The sequence below is a fragment of the Simochromis diagramma genome, unplaced genomic scaffold (genome assembly GCF_900408965.1).
Source record: "Simochromis diagramma unplaced genomic scaffold, fSimDia1.1 OVJJ01000421.1, whole genome shotgun sequence".
Taxonomy (NCBI): domain Eukaryota; kingdom Metazoa; phylum Chordata; class Actinopteri; order Cichliformes; family Cichlidae; genus Simochromis; species Simochromis diagramma.
Genome location: NW_024387250.1, coordinates 4,594,755 through 4,617,151, shown reverse-complemented (window position 1 = coordinate 4,617,151; position 22,397 = coordinate 4,594,755). Strand labels below are relative to the sequence as shown.

At 39.4% G+C, this 22,397-nt stretch overlaps 1 protein-coding gene across 1 annotated transcript; it reads left to right on the top strand.

Annotated features, from left to right (window-relative positions):
- Nucleotides 1–4,024: 4,024 nt before the first annotated feature.
- On the top strand, nt 4,025–9,715 carry slc25a28 (solute carrier family 25 member 28). The gene is made up of 4 exons (XM_040001478.1): nt 4,025–4,544; nt 6,454–6,682; nt 7,462–7,518; nt 7,923–9,715. The coding sequence occupies exons 1-4, from the start codon at nt 4,200–4,202 to the stop codon at nt 8,471–8,473; spliced, it is 1,182 nt and encodes a 393-aa protein (XP_039857412.1). The 5' UTR covers nt 4,025–4,199; the 3' UTR covers nt 8,474–9,715.
- Nucleotides 9,716–22,397: the final 12,682 nt, after the last annotated feature.

Here is a 22,397-nt window from a genome sequence, read left to right as displayed (position 1 = left end):
TTTTTTTTCTTAATTTGTGATCATGTATTATCTATTATCTATATGGTTCTTTGTAAACAGGTCTCTCTTGAAAAATAGATTTTGATCTCAACTACAACCTGTTTAAATAAACAATTTAATATTAAATATTAAATATAAAGTCTTTCTTGGAGAACTTGGGAATTTGCAAAAATCAGATTTTTTTTAGTATGTAAAAAGCTGAAAGGATTAAATTGATTAATTTAATTTAATTTAAAAATTCAATATGAAAAGTATGATAATCCAGAAGTGTCATCAGTCTTGGCTGGTTTGTGGCTGTATTTGAGTTATCTCACTGTACGGGCTCACATTAAGAGCTTTAAGATGAGCTCTTAACACAGAATAGTTTCCTAGTGCTGCTGTTGAGGATGTCATGTTGGCCTAGTGGTTCATTCACCTTGCATTAATGGGATAAGAGGCCATACATCATGCTATGAAACAATCCAGGGAGTAAATGGAGCAGGAGAAGGAGATCTAAGGAAGGGAGGGTGTTAAATGGTACAAAAACAACCAAACACAGCAGAATATAAGCAAGTTATCTTCTCATCTTGTCCATATAATTTTGATTTTTGACTATATTTTGCTTAGACAGTGTAAAATAATTCCTGAGGTTTATATAGATTGTGCACTCTCTTGGTAGGGGAAATGAAATGATGTGTTATGGTGATCTAGAGTTTCCCGCTAGACCTAACATGCCTCTCCCCTGGTGTATTACAGTAGCATTAGTTTCATGGAAGAGAAATGATCCAGATATGCTGTCTGCTTGGTTTTCCTTTAAGGAACGTCTGCGGTAAATCATCCAATCAACCTTAACTAGATCAGAAGATCAAGGCAAGAGATTTTCTTCTTGTAAGCAGAAATTAACACTTCATTCCCCTTTGTCGGCAGAAATTTAACACTGATGCCCTTAGAGGCTCTCCCAGGCAATAAAGGAGAAAATTCAATTATGCTATAACAGCTCCGCACCAAAACACAATTAGCCCATTTTATGGAAAAAAAAAAAGTGATTCATGTGCCTCCAGGCAGAGTGGTTCACTAGTGAAGATGTTAGAGCTCTCAGCATTTACAATAATTTAATCATAAACTACTGTCTCAAAGCAGTCCATGAAGGTGGAGAGTGAGTATATGACGTTCTTTTACTTGATGTATCAAATTAAAGATGCTTTTAATGTTTATGATGAAGTTCACTGTTAATGAACAAGAAAAGCAGAATCAACTTTGTCACATGACAATAACAAACATTCTTTTTATTACCCTGTCAATAATTTACAATTTGTAATTTTTCAAAGAAGGAAAGCCCTGTTTTCACTTTAGTCAATTTTGAATGTGCTAGAAGAATCAAACTTACTTATTTTAGTTTTGGACATAAAAACTGATCGATCGATCAATCAATTGTTATTATATACGTAATGGTCCAGAATTAAAGGGAAACAAAACTAATAAGAAAATCACAATGTCAAAAACACAAAACAAACAACATTAAATGAATGAAATCAAATAAATATCGATAATTTTCTTGCAAAAATGCAACAATTGCTGTTCTCCCTCAGGTTGCCCACAGTCAAACGCTCAAAAGCTGACATTTATCAAAAAAAAAAAGTCTGTTATATGCTAATATTTGAATTGTTTTTGCAACTTTATCATCTTGTGAAATGGGATGAAGAAATTGTGAACCATTCAATAGTGTTACGGACACTACAGATTACTAATCTGCAACTACTAAATGTTGCAGTTAAACCCTGTAAACTGTAAACTTTTGGCAAATGTCTTCATTTCGATATACAAATAAATGTTAAGTAACACAGCCTCAATTTGGATATTATCTTGGAATAATGGAAAAGATGATCATTTCCACATTAATATTTAATGGAAAGCAAGTATATATATAAGTGAAAGTTTACTGAATATCAATTTATTTGTACTTAAATATTGTCTATTTTAAAATCTGACATAAAATTATGATGTTTGCACATCATTTACTGTTATGGACACTACAGCCTACATGCTGCACATAACTCCACACCACAAATCTGTAACATCATTTATCTCTATGCTCGCAGCAATGTCTGTAGAATGGGATAAATATGTATTTTAAATAATTAATTGTGGTAATGTAATGTGTCTATTTTCTGTTGCATCACTGAAGTCATACAGTCCTGTAGACAAAGTTGACAACTTCACACATAACATTTTGATATCAAAAAATATACATAATCAAGTGATATGTGCTCTACATAATACGATCAAGGTTCAAGGTTCAAGGTTCTTTATTATTTGTCACATGCATAGTTATACAAGTATAACACACAGTGAAATGTAGCCTGACACGCTCCTCGACATGTGCAAAAAAAAAAAATTGGGGGGGGGGGGGGGGGGGTGTAGAGGAAGAAAACAATATATATATATATATATATGTAGTATATACACTGGGTGAATGTGCAGTAGTAGCAGCAAGCAGGTGAATTCTGTACATTAATATGAATAGACATCTGACTATTTTACAGGATAGACAATATAAACATATTTAAAATTAAAGGAATTGAAATGTACATTGTGCCTTGGTTTAGTGTCTGGAAGAGTCCTGACTCAGTCAATTATAGATGATGTGAGAGGGCGGGTGTGTGTGTTTAGGGCACGGATGGCTTGGGGATAGAAGCTCCTCTTGAGTCTCTCTGTCCTTGCCCGGAAGATGCGGAACCTTCTACCAGATTGCAGAAGTTGGAACAGTTTGTTGCCAGGATGGGACGGGTCCTTCAGTATCTGCGCTGCTCTAGTCCGGCATCTCCTGGTGTAGGTGTCCTGAATCATATAATAAACAATATGTTCTTAATAATTAACAGCCTTATGTTTCATATGACATTATAACAATTGCTTAAAAAGATTAAAAATTAGCATAGATTTGCAAAAAATGGTTTCATAGTTGGTAAACATCCCATGCTTGATATAATCCAGCCTACAAAAGAAGCATAAATATCACTACAATCTTTTTTTGCACATGGAAATGTGTTACAGAATAAGGGTATTTGCATATATATTAGTGCTGTCAAAATTAGTGATTAATATTATTATTATTATTATAGTGATTATTGTGTAGGTCAACTATGGGATTGAATGGAATCCTGTAGGTTGCAGCATGTGGCCTCTGTGGTTTGGGTTTATTCAAAAGCATCCAACAGACACTGGTGTTTAGAGGCTGGGTCAGCCCCTCTGAGGTGGTCCTCAAGCAGTTTTTGCAGGGAGAGTTGTGGCTCTTGCTTCTCATGATGGCCACAGCCACCGAGGACTATCATTTCCATAGGGATGTGTCTAGTCTCCAACAATTCGGGTAGGTGTTAAATGTCAAAGTGACCTAAGTGACATGTCACTTTGATACTAGAACTCAAAGTTTTCAAACAGAACACTGCATTGTAATGAGAAGATCAATTACTTCTGAACCTTATCAATGATTGGTGTGTGTTAGTGGGCTGAGCCTCACATGGACATTTTTTAAGCACTTTTAACACAATTCTTGTTATTTAGTTCTTTATGTCGACTGTTATTACATACACAGTCTCTTCAATTTAGCAAATAACACCGATCTAAATGTTCTTGTGTTCTATCAAAAGGTTTTCCAGTATTTTTTTTAAGAGAAGGAACACAGATTGCAGTTTGGATTTTAGACAACACCACAAATCACACTAGGACAGCAACAAAAGTGACAATAAAAACTGTGAAATAGTGACCCTGGCCCATTTATCGTGTAATCACGCGTGTCTCGGTTTGCTCACAGCCACTAAAACATTTTGAGGCTGACCTACAGTGATCTTCGGGTCTTTTGATGGCTTGCACAGATGAGCTACCATGTAGCAACACCTCAAGTCAAACGCCACATGACCGGATTTGAAACGCTCATCAAAATCCAATCATGAGGGGCATGGATATCATCCAATGGTGTGAGGAGTACTTGGCTATCGTAACCAATCAGAGATTGTTTCCTCATCGCGGCCTGTGGTGGGGCTCGCTGTGCATTTGCCGTCACTGCCTCCCTTTCCTGGCTCCCGCTGCTGTCAGGGGTAGAGGAGGGGAGGGAATGGTGTAGCAGGGAAGTAACCGTGAAAGCTCCCCAAGGGAATGTAAAAGTTTAAGGTCCACGACCAGCCGTGCACGCGAGCCAGAAGACTTAACACATCCCCTCGTTTCTCATGGAAACAGATGGATTTGTGAGGAGGCGTCGGATGACAGCGGAGACCACAGGGAATGATCCCGGGGTTGCAGGAGCCTCTGCCGGGGCAGAAGTTCGATGGCTTGGGGGCAGATTCTGGGGAGTTTCAGAAAGTATCGTGGGAAGCCTGACACCCCGGATCGGAGGGGAAACTGAAATACAGACTGTTGATTTGATCCGCAGTGCACAAGATGCACAATCAGAGGACTCTGAACCGGACTATGAGGGTTTGCCACAGGGAGCTTCCACTAGCACCCACATGTTGGCTGGAGCTGTGGCCGGGATAATGGAGCACTGCCTCATGTTCCCCATCGACTGTGTTAAGGTAGCACGGCTCACTGGCTAACCAGCAAAACCACAACTTTCTGTGATTGTTGAATGATTCGTCTCCGTAGTCCCTGGTGTGGTCTGGGGTTACCATTCATGTAGCCATCACGCATATTAGCATAGCCCATTAGCTTGCTCGCTAACCCAAACACGCCGCAGAGCTGGCTGCTATGAGGACAAGGTCAGTCGGCTCAGTTAGCGTTTAACAGCCGTATTAGCTTATTTGTTAGCATGCTGTTACAGCGTCAACCTGAGTGCGAATAACGTAATAAGTTGTTTAGCCGCCATTCAAGTCAAAAAGGAGTAGCTTTGTGTAACTAATAACGTAATTATCAAATCAGTCTGCTGTCAAGAGTTTCAGCGGATGTAATGTTACGTAACTGCACGTTTGTGCGAGCAAACGGGGAACCACTTGCTTAATTAAAGAGGTGTTAAGTTAAAGAGAATGAGTCAGCCATTCCAAAAACAACAATGGAGGAAATGTGTACTCTGTGTTTACAAAAACAAGTTGTTCTCTCTTGCAACTTACGCCCTTCCGGCTTTGACTATTACAAGATAGAAGACAATTTGCCCCTTCTCCCCCCCACAGTGGAGCAGCTGCTTTCCCAGAAACCAAGTCACACATGAGATCTGGCTAATTGAAATGCAGCAAAGTGCAGTCAGGGAGTACCTGCACACTAAATCCTGGACACCTTTAGTAGAAGCATGAATTTGTTTACATAGTAGAAGTAAAAACATCAAACTTTTTTAAAAGTAGTGTTTAGTATGCATTTAGCATTAGAATTGTATTTTTGCAGAGTAGCTATACCAAAAAAATCTTTCCCTCGCGCACATAAGCCTTTCTCTTAAGTACTGTAAATAAAGTTCTGAATAGGCTGGCATTTAGTCATTCTTGTATCGTAAATCCCAGTAATTTGCTGCGGCTCTGAAGAAGTGTGCTTTATTTGCAAGTCTGTCAGAGTCTACACTTTAGAGTATTTGACTCTCTAGTCAATGAAAAATGAAACCCAAAACAACCCTTTGTTGTTTTTTTTCCTCAAAGAATGGATGGACTTGTTACAGCATAGCATTACAAAGGTCATTGCTTTGTAGTTATATAACCACAGGCTATAGATAAACAAAGCAAACCTACAGCTGGTGAGGACTCCACACATGTGTATGTGTCATGACAATGAGTGACTGAGGATATTTCAGCCTCTTTGCAATACCCTGCCAATACTACAAGTGTGTGCACTGACTTTGTGTGCAGTATGCTCATAGCATTGCTCTGCAGAGCTGTGCATGGACACAGTGGGGTTTAAGTTTGCCCATTCAGCTGGAAGTTTGGTATTTAGGAGATTATGTTGCTGTTGGTGCCTTGGAGACAGACACAATCATCTAGTCCACTCATGCAGCCTTCTATAAATATCACATACCAGGTGATTTAAACATTAATTGTGTGCTCTTGTCTTTTAATGTGTCTATATAATCGATCATCCACCTGTGTGTGAGTGTGTGTACGTGTGAGCGTGTGCAAGGAGGAAAAGAGAAAGGTGTGTTTCAGGGTCAGTGGGAAAAGAAGCTTAGAGGAAGTCAGCTTATGTCCCTTTGTGACCCTGGAGCTTGTAACTGCATACTTCCTTGTATTCATTTATGCATGTACACCAAGATACACCCCACACAATGTCAAATACCTCATTTCCCTCATTTAACCCGTCATTCACAATGCATTCTATTCAGAGCTGTCTTCATTGTCTTCTTAGGCAGACATATGGAACAAGTTCAATTATGCATTCTATCCTATTTTTAGATCAGAATCAGGTCAAACGTGGCAAACATATCGCTTAATTCTAAGTTAATAGTGGACAGGATAGTGGCACACTCTGCTCACGTTTCTATTTGACATCAGAATGCCATTTCTTTCGCAGACACGAATGCAGAGTCTTCAGCCCGACCCTGCGGCCCGCTACAGGAATGTGATGGATGCTCTTCGCCGGATTGTAGCCACAGAGGGAATCTGGCGGCCATTGAGAGGCTTGAATGCAACAGCTATTGGGGCGGGTCCTGCCCATGCCCTGTATTTTGCCAGCTATGAAAAACTCAAAAAGACTCTAAGTGATGTGATTCATCCAGGGGCTAACAGTCATTTGGCTAATGGTACCATAAAACATCCATACACAGTTTATGTTATAAATTAATAGATCGTGTATAGCAATCTTAGCCATGAGATCACTGTAACCGGTTGATATTTAGGACTTTCCCGACTCAAAGAGTGTTGCCAAATGCCCTCGTCTGTGAAGCTGCTGACTCAGCCTAATCTGTGTGCTGCCTGACCAGTCCAAAAAAACCCCTGGCAGGACATCAAATCGGATAAACGCTTTTCATAGCTACAGTTGTACACTGTAAAGAAAAGCCAGGGACAGCTGTCGGCCACTCAGTGGCTTCAAGGAAAGTTAAATAGTGGATCGGGTAAAGCTAAGCCATCTCAACTAAAAAAAAAACTAAAAAAAAAACTGTCAGCCATTACCTTGTTCTTCCTACACTCTCTTTCTTCTGTTTCAGTTTAATGGGAGGCTGGGTAAGTCCTCTTTCTCCCATCTCATCTACTCTTTTTATTTCCGTTAGTCATCTTTTATTAAGCTTAGGCTTCTGATTTAAATCCCTCGAATGAGAAATAAGCTGGCTTACCCACTAGGTGTCTCTCTTTGCTTACATTTTGCTTTACAAACCATGGTCAGAAATGTTCTTTTACACCAGCAGTTTATTAAATTTCCAGAAATTCTGCTGTGAGTTGCTGTTTTGAGCTGGAATTTTAAAAAAGCATAAGCTGTGCCGAGGTCAGATGGGTTCTGTTGCAAGTGAAAATTCTCTTCTAGTTTCCTATTTTGCCGTAGTTATCTGAATGTGCAGTGACTTCCGAAGTGTGTTTGTTTCAGGAACAGCTGGGTGTGTGGCCACACTGCTTCACGACGCAGTCATGAACCCAGCTGAAGGTAAGGGCAGCATTTTAAGAGTCAAGATGTATATATATATATATATATTTTCTATTTCAAAACAGCAGTTTTGGGTTTCAATAAGGAAACCTACAGGTGCCACACCTGGGCCAACTATCTTCACATGTTGGCCGCAGCCCTGTAGCTTCACATAGTCACTTTCACAGCTGTCTGTAGACCACCTGCCCAAACATGTCAGTAGAAGGACACTGGTCTGAGCTCATTTGCAGCTGTTAGATGGCTTGCAGCTGTCTGAGGAATTACATACTATGTCTTTGTATATGTTGTATGTTTATTCTCTTAAGGATAGCTTTACTGCAGGTGATGGTTTCCTAATTTTTCGTTTCTTTTTCCTTGTCTTTCCACCTTTGCGCTACCATCTTTGGACACCATGTTTCCCAAAGTTGTGAAGCAGCGAATGCAGATGTATAACTCGCCCTATCGCGGCGTGTTGGACTGTGTACGTGCAGTGTGGCAGAAAGAGGGCCCTACTGCATTCTACCGCAGCTACACCACCCAGCTCACCATGAACGTGCCCTTCCAGGCGCTCCACTTCATGACCTACGAGTACCTTCAGGAGCTGTTAAACCCTCACAGACAGTACAATCCCTCATCGCACATGTTGTCCGGGGCTTTGGCCGGAGCGATCGCAGCTGCAGCCACCACGCCTCTGGATGTCTGCAAGACCCTGCTCAACACCCAGGAGTCTCTAGCCCTTGGCTCCATGTCTTCCGGCAAAGGAGCCCACAGACACATCTCAGGCCTGGCCCATGCCTTCCGGACAGTATACAGGCTGGGCGGCCTGCGGGGCTTCTTCAAGGGAGTCCAAGCGAGAGTCATCTACCAGATGCCCTCAACAGCCATCAGCTGGTCAGTCTATGAGTTCTTCAAGTATGGACTCACCAAGCACCAGCACAACAAGAGGAGAACACAACAAATGGAAGCTGAGATGTAGATGCCTCTGTGGTGTAATCTACTCTGAGCTCTTTCTACAAGGAGATATTAATGTGCACATAGTATCTCACTAAAATCCACTTCAGTTGTCCCAATCCCATTCAGACATAGCAGATAAGAAAGACATCCTCAAAGGCAGTTTGAGTAGATATATTTCTTTACCACTCAAGAATAGATATTGTTTAAGTCACAGGACAACACCGTGATGTAAAAGCGAACTAGCTGATCTGGAGAAGTTTTCAAACTAGCATCCTCTGATTCTTGAAGCTGAGGCTGTAAGGAGTTTTAAGCTGGAAGAATAGTCAGCAGGGGGCAGTAGTGTTACTTTGTTGCCTCTAGTAGTTCTGTAGCTTTGCTGTCCTAGAACTGGATTTTTATTTTTCCCATCCAGAGTTTGAGTTTGCAAATAACTGACTCGTCATCCAGATCCCTCATAACAGACAGAGCGTTCAGTTCTTAATTCAGCATCTTAAGCAATCAACTTAAAGCGAGAACATCTACATTTATTTCCTGAAAAGTGTCACTGTCCAGAAACCTTGAGACAATAAATCAAACTTGGCCAAAGCTGCAACTCAAGTTGAGAGAGAGTATGTTTTCCCCTATAAATTAACTTGAGATTTTGAAAACTCCACAGATTAGGAAAGAACATCTTAGTTTCTACAGATTGAGGTAGCCCCCTTTTTTGCAGGCAAAGTAATTAAAAATAGTGAATCTACTTTGTTTGTTTTTTTCATATATCAGAGTTAACACTGTTGCTTATGATTTAATTGGGCAAAAAAATACAAACTTTTAGATGCTCCCAGGTGTCAGAATTGTGTATTTAAATAGTTTTTTGGTCATTTTGATAACTCAAATCTTATTTTATTTCCAGAACATATATTATTGTTTTCCCCAATTCTGTGATTAGTCACGGTCTACCTGTTTGGCAGAGGACAGCTTTAAAAAAACAAGAAGAAGACCTTTATGTGCATTAGCTGGCACTAACAGTCTTGTAAACAACAGAGCTTCATTGTTTGTGCTCAACGGAAAAGGTTGTGTACATTATGCTGTATCCAAAAGAGTCTCAAGAGGCTAGTTATACAACTGTACCCACACTGAATACACTTTAATGCAAGCTGTCATTCTTATTGATTGATGTCTGATTGTTTCTGGCACTGAATTGCACTTGTGGAATAAAGACCCAGCAGTCGGGCTCTATTCACTGTTATTAAAAGGTGGGGAGCCCAACTTTCTTTAAATGTTTTATTTTTTTCCCCGTGTGTGTGTGTGCACGCTTTGCAAGAGAATAACTCAATACAAAGGTGTGAAGCTCATATTCATGGACCACACACAGCCCACTTTTATGTTAAGTGGGTTGGAGCAGTGAAGTCCTTACATAAAACCAATAAATGAGGCATTTATTAACAAAAAAAACTGAGAGAGAACATGGTGGTAGGGCTCCATTCACCTTCTTTTATTGTGGTATGGAAGCCCATAGCTAATGTTCTTATCAGTAAGAACTCATAAGTAACTGGAAAGCTCTCATGAATGTATTCTTAACAACTTGTAACACAATGCTTGGTGCCATGCTCCTCTGAAGTTTACATACTTTGCGGAGCCATCTGTTGGGCCAGATCTTCGGTGGAGCCATTTCTGGCCTTTGGGCGATATATTTGACACCCCAGACTTAAAACGCTCTTGCAAATTCACCAGTCAAAAAAGTAACAATTGCCGTTTTACTCTGTATAAAAGATCCAAAGCGTTTGTTTCCCTTTAGAACAGAAAGCATAGAACGGGGTGGATCAAAAGGGAGGCGAAGCCTGCAGCCACATCTGTGCTGTCAGAAACACATGGTAAGTTTGTGTGTGTTTGCAGGTATTTACTTTTCATCCAGGGCAGGTACAGTTGTTTTGTCTTGAGCACAGGTGCACATTTCAACTTTGACCCCCTCAAAACTGAAAGCGCAACTTGAACTTGTGAACACGCTGGCTGAATTCAAACTGCTGGAAGAGTCAAGGTTTGGAATTTGGAAGAAAAAAAATATAAATAAAAGGGTGAATGGTGAAGACTTCGGAGATGGAACATATTGATTATGCAGAAGTCTGTGTCGAAGTAATGGTCCGTTTTTAAAAATCTGATGGACGCAGACACAAACATCAGATTTTGATTGATATTTTCAAAAAGCAACATTTTACTGTAAACTTTAATTACCTCAAGTTCACAGAAGACATCGGCGTAAAAGTTGGGGGAAAAAAACTCAATAAATAACCGTATGTCATGCATGCTGTGCTTCAAGACAGGTATGCAACAAAGGTACATCAGTCATCATGACTCATGAGTTATTCATCATATTCACATTCATATCTTCAGTGTCAAGTCTGCAATTCATGCAACAAGCTAGAAAAAACATTCTGAAGCAGTGAATGTTTATTCTGTCATTTTCAAGTGTTGTAATCCTGATGGACTAGTTTTAATAACTTTGTCATGAAAGTAAAAATATTAACAATTACAATAAAGTTCAGTTCTTATTTTTTTCATGAACCATAGACAACAACAAAAAAATAAATTAATATGATTAGTTACTCATAAATCATAATGTATGAAATTCCATATTTGTTCCATTAATTAATTTGCTTTTGGATTAAATCATATATGAAAATTCTATACTACATAAGTACGTAATTCCTGTGAGTAATTCATGTACATTACAAATACAAATGGGAAACTCAGACTTGTGACTGCTCTTTTAATATCTATCAAGAGATTTTTGTAAAAGTGTCAGTTTGACATCACAACATAGAATCAGCTGAATTTAATCAGAACTATATCAAATCAGCTAACATCTTCAACTTTGTTGTTGATCAATCAGGTTACAAAGTTGCCTCGTCTCACTCCGGTGTTCTGTAAATCTGCAGACTGTGACGAGGGTGCATGTCTGCACCCGGAAGAAGCTGTGAACGGATGTTTTACTTACATTTGCAGACTTTTAATGATCAGCAGTCTTTTGATGTAAAATTGCTTGACTTGGTCCCATTATTGCTCTTTTGTACCGATATGAAACAAATGCTAGATAAACACCAAAATCCTTTAGTTAGGAAACAGCATTCGGATCCATGCGTTTTAGAGTAGCAGGCTTAGCACTTGGTGATGAGTGACAGCTCCCCCACCTCAGTCTCTACACACACACACACATAAACATGTTAGTCAGGCAGACACCTGTTCAAACAGGGAGTGTTAATGAACTGTTTCTGTTGCTTGGGCTCTCCCACTATGTCTGCATGCATGTACAGTCCACAGTATGTGTGGTCTGCCATAGCTTATCCTGCTAAAATGGTCTACTTGTATCTCCTTCCCTCTCTCTGTGTGAATAAGCATGTCTGCTCCGAATCTCAGCAGTCTGAGAGGAGTAAACTATTTAGTCTGGTCATTTGTCTGCCTCCTTCTTACTATATTTGTGTGTGTGCATATGTGCACTTCAATGAAGATAAATGGAGTATGGTACTATGTATATTTATATGACATTAATCCATTATATGTCTGAATAATATGTGGAAGACTGCAATGTCGCCTCTTCTCTTCTCTTCTCTCCTCTCCTCTCCTCTTCTCTTCTCTTCTCTTCTCTTCTCTTCTCTTCTCTTCAAGTAAGTGAAATAAGGTAAAGCACAAAAAAGTGAGCTAAGAAGAAACCACTGTTTTCCCACTCTTGACAGTATATAGGGTATATGTCTCATATTATAATTTTAAAAGTAGCCATTATTTTATGTAAGAAATATATGAAAGGGAACATTTTAATAAAAAAAAAAACATGTCTCATTCTCTACATTTCTTCAGTTTGCTTTCATATGGGCTTTGTTACATATAGCAAAAGCATTATCCACAGCACTTGCTCAAATATAATCATATATTACTATTCTGAAACTTCTTCCTCTTCCTTGTCTTCCTCGTCTGCCTCTCGGATTGTTTCCATTCACTGCTGGTTTCAAATTTCAACACACCCTTCCAGACTGAGCACTTTGAACTGGCTTATATTTGTATCGTCACATTATTAGCAACAAGTGTAAACAATTGTGAGTTGTTGGGTTTAAGAAATGACATCTGCGCAGTTTAACCTCCGCCTCGTTCGGCACCGCAAGTGAATCATTGTGCAAAAAATTGTTTTTAGTCTTAAGAGTTTTGCAGAGATCTGCAAATTCTGTCCAACTAGATGAAAGCAGGTTAATATTTTGTAAGTAACTTATTCATTCTAATCAGTCAGAATTTCAGATAGCATTTCAGCACTAAACATAAACATAATACGTAAACTGTATTATGGCAAGGTAGTGCAAACACATTTTAATCTATGTTATGACAAGAACAGCAGATAAATGGTAAATGGTAAATGGCCTGCATTTGTATAGCGCTTTACTCAGTCCCTAAGGACCCCAAAGCGCTTTACACTACATTCAGTCATTCACCCATTCACACACACATTCACACACTGGCAATGGCAAGCTACGTTGTAGCCACAGCTGCCCTGGGGCGCACTGACAGAGGCGAGGCTGCCGGACACTGGCGCCACCGGGCCCTCTGATAAACAAAACAGTGCAAAATCAATTTAAAAAAATAGTTACCTCTGTGGTACCAAGGATGTTAATTATAGTTTTATATTGGCAGGTAATGGCACCTCAGATTGAAACCCCCGTTAGTGCTTCCTAGAGTTCAAAAAGCAAGCAGTCTAATAAGAGACCAATAAGAAAAAGAGGACTTCTTTAAGCAAGAAACACAAGGGATGGTGAACTGATGGTATCTGCATATGTGGTTTTCATCATGGAGCATTGAGGAGGAGGGGATGGTGGGGAGATGGGTTTTGCTGGCCTCCACAATCACCTAACCTTATCCCAGCTGATGGTGGATTGGGATGAGTGTGCAGGAAAAATAAGTGCTCATTGTATGTGTGAAGTCATTCAAGACTGCATCCTGTTGATGACATCATGAAGGTGGTCGAGAAAACATCAAGTCTGTGCAAAACTCTCAAAAGGTGGCTACTTGGAAAAACACACATCATTTCTTTCTTTTTTTTGATACTTTCTTTTTATTGTTTTTTTTTAAACATTATACAGGGGAGATAGAGGGTAACAACAAAACAGAACATAAAAATAAAATAAAATTCAATTCAATTAAAAAATAAAAAAGGAAGAAAAATAAATAAATAAAAATAAATAAATAAATAAAACAGGTGAAACGTGTTGGGTCAACATGTTTCTACAATTTGATCAGTTCTCATTATCAATGTAGAATAGAATAGAATAGAATTCAACTTTATTGTCAGTGCACATGTCACAAGTACAGGCAACGAAATGCAGTTTGCATCCATCCAGAATTGCTTTAGCCATGATATAGATATATTACAAAATATATATTAGCAATAATATACATATATAAATATATTACAGAAATGGGTCTGTTATCCGGTCGTTAAGTCTGAGTCACTAGCCGTGTCTGGGCCTAAACTCCGCTGCAGGTCCATATATCAAACGATCACTATGGCATTACTGAGAGTTGAAAAACTGTCTAAAGTCTTTCATCTTTAATAAAATGATCAGCGTTCTGCTCTAGCAGGTGTAACAATTGAGTTTAACATCCAGGCATCCATGAAAACTGAATTTATGACATTTAACGGAGTTAGAAGTTAGCAGGAAGTTAGCTCGCTAGCTTCTATCTAAGTACAATATAGCATGTCCTGACTGTGGGGTTTTGGAAACAAAACGTACAGCTCTGTTATCACTTCCAACAAAAATGAAGACAGAAAACTAAACAGCAGTGACGTTTGTAGGGTTACTGAAGTTTGGCTAGCTGGTATATAATGATGTGCTACGTGACCGCTAGTGACATAGCTATGTTAGTATAATATAAACAAGCTAACTTTTTTCCACTCGATAAAAGTTAACGTGAGTGTTCTCGGTGGTCAGGAACAAATGTAATCGCATGGCAGGATGCTGTAAAAGGAACTTCAGCCAAGAGAACAACTGAGATAAACCATCCACAATACAGGTTAGTCATTCATATACTGCTGTATGGGCTGGGCTGTAGTTACATCCTAAGGTTTTAAAAACTGAGCTTAAATAAATGATTAGCGGTAATAAAAGCCGAGGGAGGTCAACAGTGATCACTGACTGTTTTAGGAGCTTTTTGAGATTAAATAGAAGAAAATACAAAACATTAAACATGTTAACAACACAAAAGCCATATTAAACGCAGACTACTTTAGGCCCGGAAGTAGGATTCGTCACGTCATCACTTAACAACCAGATAGGTATGAGGGTACAAAATATGGGTTTATTATGGGTATATTATAATGTACACGGTATGAAGGTATGTTATGAATATGCTATAACTATAAGTATGTAGAGGCTGTAGTGGTGTACAAGCTATGTACTGGCTATAAATATGAAAACTATACAGAAATATGAACTATGCAAGTTATAAACAGTTGTAGAATTAAAATTTATCGTATTGTACAGAATGTTTGTTTATACAGATTTATACAGTAGTGCAGTTAAGATAAGTGAAATATGTGGATAAGGCTATATAAAGTGCTAGTGGTTGTGAGTGGTGGTTCAGCCATGTTATTATTGTGTGTATGAGGGTCCAGTTGTCCAATGTGATGGTCTTTATCCTGTCGAGTTTATGTAATCAGTCCATTTCTCCCACTTTCGATGGTGTTGATCTTCCTGAGTCCTTATTCTGTAAGTCAATTGTTCCATAATTTGTATTTTGTCTATAATTTTGATCCATTCATCCTGCGATGGTGGGTCTATCTTGTACCATTTTCTTGTGATTGCCAATTTACAGGCTGCAAGCATAATTTTCAATATGTCTCTATCCTTTGTTCAACACATTTCCCGTAATGACACCAAGATATAATAATGTACAAGACAGCATAACCCAGAATTTTACCCATACCTAAATGAACATCTTCCCAAAATTTTGCGATCTTGGGACAGAACCAGAACACATGGGAATGATTCACATTTACATCTCCACAGCTTCTCCAACACAGTTGTGGTAATGAAGTGTGTTTGTTCCTAATTAACACACATCATTTTCATTTTTTACCTATTATATGCCGGACTCCTTTGAGTTGAAAGTGAGACAACAGTAACTGAAGTTACAGAAGAGCATCTTGGAACACAAACATGTCGAACCGTGAAGCAGCAGAAGACCACACTAGGTGTCACTCTCGTCAGCTAAGAACAGGAAACTAAGGCTACAATTTGCACAGGCTCATCAACATGGGATAATAGAAGTTTAGAGGCTGATTTTATTGCAGAAGGAAGATTCAACTAATGAGTAATGACGTCAGTATTGAGTTTGACAGCGTGGGCATGTAGAAATGATATAAAGAATAGACTTCCAGCCTGAACAACCAGGAGAGTAGGGAAATGAGTGAATACAGATCTTCCTTACTGAACTTATGTTTAAGCTTCATATTGAAAAAAAATGTCTGCCTGGTCTGATGAGTCTCAATTATGCTGCAGCATTCAGATGGTCAAGTCAGAATTTAGTGTAAACCACACGAAGGCATTGATCTATCTTGCCTTCTACCCACAGATCAGGGAGGTGGTAGTTGGTGTGGAGGATATTTTCTTTATGCACTTTGAGCCCCTTAGAACCAATTGAGCATTGTTTAAATGCAGTACCTGAGTTTTTCTGTTGACTGTGTCCATCCCTTTGCAATCAAATGGTCTCCAAACCAATCAAACAGAGCCTCTCTAGGAAGAGATTCACGTAATGGATGTGCAACAAATCTGCAGTAATGGTGTGATGCTTTCAATAAACACCAAAATCTCTGAGGAAATTTTCCAGCACCTTGTGGAATTTATGCCATGAAGAATTAAAGCAGTTCTGACGGCAAACAAAGCTCAATGTGCTAGAGAGGTGTACCTAATGAAGTGTCCAGTGAATGTAATTCAAACTACTTTTTACACTTTCTGTATGCTCAGTATTTTATTCAGTGCAGAAATTAAAAATAATGCAAATACCTAAATTAAAAAGTTGTGTTCAAACTTGTCAGACTCGCACTTTCATTCACAGGCTGGTTTTATGGTGAGACTGAGCTCCAATAAATTGCTGAGTCAAAGATGGAAGTGAGAAACAAAACGCTGGATAACCTGGCTTAGAAAGACATTCACATGTTTGGCAGTTTATTTAAAATGTCAAACATTTAAGCGTTTACAAAGCTCAGCCTCTAAATAGAGCACTGTAATTCTGATAATATTGTGTACCAACATGATCATTAATATGTTATCACCTATTACAGCAGTTATACACAACAAACAGCGCAAATTACTTTCACAATTACTCATTTATATAGATACAGTGCTACGCCCTTTACACTTTCAGTCATAATTAAGCCGAGGTGTTTACCCAGTGGGCGTGTGTGTGTATGTGTGTGCGTGCGTGTGTGTGTGTGTGTGTGTGTTACGCATAATGTGTAAGTGTGTGGTTTAGTAGCTGCTGTGCCCTAAAACAAACCTGGAGTACTTTCACTTCTGAATATTACCTCTGCTTTAAGGACATCTTGCACGACTGCTTTGACAACAAGGCAGACACACACACATTCATGCAGTTGTGTTTCTATTACAATAATTCACCATAGTGACTGGTGAAAAAGATTACAAAATGCTGAAGGGCTGGTATACATAACCTCCCTTGCACATTAGCGTAAGTCCATGTTTTGGAAACTCAAGCCTGCAGTCAAAGCCCCTTACAGCAAGCACCTGTGGAGCTGTGTTTTTACACACACAGTAACACGCAACAAGGGTATTAGGAGTGTGAACGCCTGAAGGACTCAAGTCCCCTACAAGATTTCTCCCTTAGTAGCTTAGTAGTCTTCTCTCCCTCTGTATTGCTCTTTGGTTGTTTCTCTTGTCAGATCTCTCTCCATATTTTAAGCTAAATCGCAACTGGACCACTCAGCATGAATTACAGGGTGATACAGGATTATGCCATAATGTCCACTTATTTCCACACTTGCCAACAGATAATAAATGAGGTGTGATTATGGTCTCTTCATCTAATTCGCTGGGATACACACAGACACATATAGTTTGTGATCTCACGCTCCTTGGGGGTGCTGCTGGATAAAGGAGCTGTTGCTGTAATCCCCTTGGCTGCTGCAGTCTCTCCTGCTCTAGGCAGATTTGCAGGGAAGGCAAGGAGCCAAGAGAGGAGGAGAAGCCGGTAAAGCAGAAAGGAGCTAACATAATTGGTGTTAGTGAATAAAAGATCATATGATATCCATTTATGGCTGGCATAATTTGTTTAGATTGTTTTATTTACTGGCTTTCTGTAAAACCTGAAATCACTTTGCAGCCATGAACTGAGATGTTATCTCTTCTTTTATATCCACGGTTCTAGTAGAGTGCTAACCGGAGTTTCATAATCTAATTCATTTGCTAAAGTGATGCTGAAGCATTAACCCCCACCCCTCAGTCTCAGAATTTAAATCCACATGAGTGTAAAAATATAGTCACAGGACAAAGCACCCCATCTTTTAATCCTAAGGTTTTATGCACCATGACATAATAATAATAAAAAATCATCATCTAGTCCCTAGCAGTTTGGAAAATAAGACAAATATGAACTCAACGCATTACATATCACACTGTGTAAATATATATCTGATAAAATGAAGCCAAAATGCTGAAGTAGTGTGTGAAAAACCAAGCACTTCCTTACTGGATAAGTAGCTGCCAAAATGCTGCTGATCAAATGCACTTGATTAACTGATCATCAGCAAGTGTGAGCACTTCATTAAAGGGAGAAGTTTGTGACAGTTTGCTGGTCTGGAGCATTCAGGTGGGTGATGACACAGTGAACCAGTTGTTCTTGCACATCAAAGGAAACATTATAAAGACCATTTCCAAACTTTCCAAATTTGAAGTCCGTCATTCTACATCGAGAAAGATTATTTAGAAGAGGAAGGCAGTCTTTCCGGGAGTGGACTTTCTAGCAAATTCATTCCAAGGTCAAACTCCAATATGCTTAGAGAAACTGCTAAAGAACCAAAACCTTCATATTAGACTCTACAGGATTCAGTTAGTTTGTTAAATGTCAAAGTTTATAACAGTAAAGTTAGAAATAATCGATACAGCCTGATGACTTGAGTTTGTTTTGTAACCACAGGACCTGAGCATGCTTACACTTATTGAGTCTAACATGAACTCCTCTGTATGCCAAAGTATGCACAGTGATCTCCCACATAGCAGCAACAGAATGGCTGAAAAAGGAGAGAACTAATCCAAACTAGTCCTCAAACAATGAGTGAAAAGGGGCCTTCACAGAGTTGTGCAAAAAATAACAAATAAATGAATAAATAATAACAATAATAATAAAATGCAAACCTCATTTACATGAAACAACAATGTAATGAAGAAAACTATTTACAACAATGTTACTTTGAGTTATTGCTTCTAAATTATGGAGTGTGCATAGTTTTCCCACACACAGTTTCTGTATTGTGGTTTTGCTTTTGTTACACAAATAATGACACAGTGTAGTATGTCATGTGTTGTTGATATCAGGTTGTATTGAAATAATTTTGAAACCTGTTAGGGACCGAGTGATTTAAAATGCTTATATTTAAAACCTTATTACCCTTATTAATTAAAAATATTAAGTCTTCGTTTGTGATATCAGCTAAAAGGGTGATCGTGGCTCAAGAGTTGACAGTTCGTCTTGTTTGAGCCCCGGTTCCGACAGTCTCGGTCCTTGTGTCCTTGCGCAAGACACTTCACCCGTTTCCTACTGGTGGTGATCAGAGGGCCAGTGTCCGGCAGCCTCGCCTCTGTCAGTGCGCCCCAGGGCGGCTGTGGCTACAATGTAGCTTGCCTACACCAGTGTGTGAATGTGTGTGTGTGAATGGGTGAATGACTGAATGTAGTGTAAAGCGCTTTGGGGTCCTTAGGGACTGAGTAAAGCGCTATACAAATACAGGCCATTTACCATAAAATACTCAAAATTGCATTTTGATACAAACAACAGGCTGTACCTAAAGGTGTCATGTTGGTGTTAGGTATGGATTGTAGATGAATCCAGACCTTTGAAGTGAGGTTTGCAGGGTGTTGGCTTTAATTACTGTAACACCTTAATGACAAACAGAGCAGTACTGAGTGTCTGTTTATTCTTATAATAAGAGAATAAACAGACAAGACAGTAAGCGTAACAGACAAAATGTCAATGATAGCTCTCAGTCAGCAGGAATACTAAAAGGAATCCAGAAAGGACATGTGACAAATTTACTAAAATGCACACACTCATTTGTCTTTAAATTGCTTGTATGCCAGATTACAAGGTGGTATTTTAATTCTTTGAATGGAAGATGATTTGCAGTGCTGAAAAACATTTTTTCCATGAGGTTCTTGCATGTTCTGTATTTGGTAATTTGTGTTGTGCACACACAGCACTATGGGACAAAATCCAATGGATGACACATTCACTTTGCATAAATCACGACATTTTACAGTCAAGCCATGCTTTAAGGTAAGGTTGAGGCTTAATTTTGGTTAAGGTTAACAAGAGGTAGCATCGGAAATAGGGTTAAGAGAAGTCATTGCATCCAGTCTCTATCCATCCATTCGCCTATCACATCTGTCTTAGGGCAAGAGGCAGGGTACACCCTGGACAGGTCGCCAGTCTGTCACAGGACCTGCAGTCTTTTCATTCAAAGTCTTTGCATTCACATGAAGCTCCAAACTGACAAGTGCCTATGCAGAAGGCTCTACAAATCAGCTCTAAGCTGGCCTCCAGTATTTTCAGTGCTCCAAAAAAAATGGTAAAACACTTAAATGCTTCCCACATTTGTCTGATCAACTTTGTCTTTAGTAAGACCCACATTCACCAGTAGCATTCAGAAACCTCGATAAGATTTGTGCCACAGTTTTCAAATTTCTTCAAGAAACCTCCAGCTGGAATATTGAGTTTTTTTGTGTTTACACATGAAAATACAATGAAGAAAAAAAAGCCCGGATTCTTTAAACACAAAATCATTCCTGGAATAAATCCATGAGAACAGACATTTATCGTCTCGCTTCTTTTTAGATGTTCTCACAAAGTTCCAAACATACCACTTTCAACCTTTAGAGACAAGTGACAAATGGTTTCTGGCTGTTTCTTGTTAACTCAGACATGACTCCAAAGATGGCAATCGGGGTGAAATATGAAGCACAAACAAGCAAAATATCAACTAAAATAGCTCACAGATCACCAACTTGCTGTGCCAGTTGTGACTTGAATGTCTCCCATAGCATGTGTGTGTGTGTGTGTGTGTGTGTGTGTGTGTGTGTGTGTGTGTGTGTGTGTGTGTGTGTGTGTGTGTGTGTGTGTGTGTGTGAGCTATGAAGAATTGTGATATGGGGGAGACACAGCTCCTGTCATCACTTAAGAGAACAAGTAGGGGAGGAAACATTTTCCCACCACTGCCAAGGATACAAGATGATCAGTGAAACGCAATAAAATGCTTACACATGCTCACACATAGTAACTCTGCAACTCTGTGGGAGAAGGTTGGAGATAAAGACACACCAGCTGTTTTGATTCTGAGCATTCATACTCAGGGATGTAAAGACACAAGCAACGGGGCGACGTTGTGGGCGGCTTTGGCGTGCGTGTTAGTTTGAAACAGGATCCTTTTCACTTGTCGTGCAATAAAAGAACAACATGCAAGACTTGCACTGAATACAAAGCTCCTTGATAAAGCCAAGTGTTTACAGTATAGTAAAATGCCAGTGCTAATGGGCCAGAATAAGGAGAGGCGGGTAATCCTCCTACAACATGGAAGCTGATATTTTAAAATGAGCAACAAAGCCAAGATGTGTTATTAAAAAAAAAATGAATTCAATGGCCTATAAAAGACCTAACGATGCTTTGTGGAACGGTTCTTTGTTTAAAGATGGAAATGTATTTTTTGCCTCAGGAGGAATCCACCAATTAAAAACTTACTCTGCCATGCTTCTGTCATGATCAAAGCAAAGGCCATACACGCACGCATGCACGCACGAACACATGCGCGCACACGTGCACACGCAAGCCCTTGGGCCTTTGGGAGCGAAGCCTTGGCAGGGTCTGATGAACTGCAGCATTGTTACAGATCACTGCAGGTGTCCAGCACTCTTTCTCCTCAGACCTTCCTTCTGCCTCGAATGTTGTGACAAATTCTGTGAATAAAAGGTAGTCGAGGTCATAAAACCATCTCGGAAACATTTTGGAAAAACACCTGCACAATTAAAAATTTCCGCTGCACAACAGATGTGCAAGTACAAAGATACATCAACAGCTAATGCATGCAAACTTAGACCAAAACTGAATTTGTCTGTCAGCGGAGGGAAAATAGCGTGGACAATATTCCTTGCATGTGCATGCGTGTGTGTGTGTGTGTGTGTGTGTGTGTAAGCAACACAGGTGCAGTCAGGGACACAGGGAGAAACAACGCTCTTGCCCTTTGAACTTGATCTTGAAAAGAAAGCTGCTTTTGCTTCCTGTCAAATAAGCTTAACCCCTTAGCAGTCGGACGTACCGTGGGCGGTACGTCCGACTGCTAACCCTTATAGGCAAAATTTGTAGGACTGCTAAGGGGTTAACTGTTATGCCTTCAAGCTCTAGTCAGCACAAACTGGTCTGGCAAAAACTACAAGCTATTCATTTATTCACAGGAAGCTCTCAAACCATTTCAAAAGTTTTATTCACACTCTTGTCTAAAACAACTCCAGTGACAGCTATTGTCATTTTATAGTTTTCTTTTTTGATTTGTGGTGTTGTACTTGGAAGATATTGTTACAGGACAGGTGACAATCATAAATTTTATCTCAGCTCATGTCCAAAAATGTTTTTTCTTTTCTCACTCTCTGGCAAACAGCTCCAGGCAGGATCTGCCTAATTTACGTTGCATTCGTTGGTGTTTGTTAGGT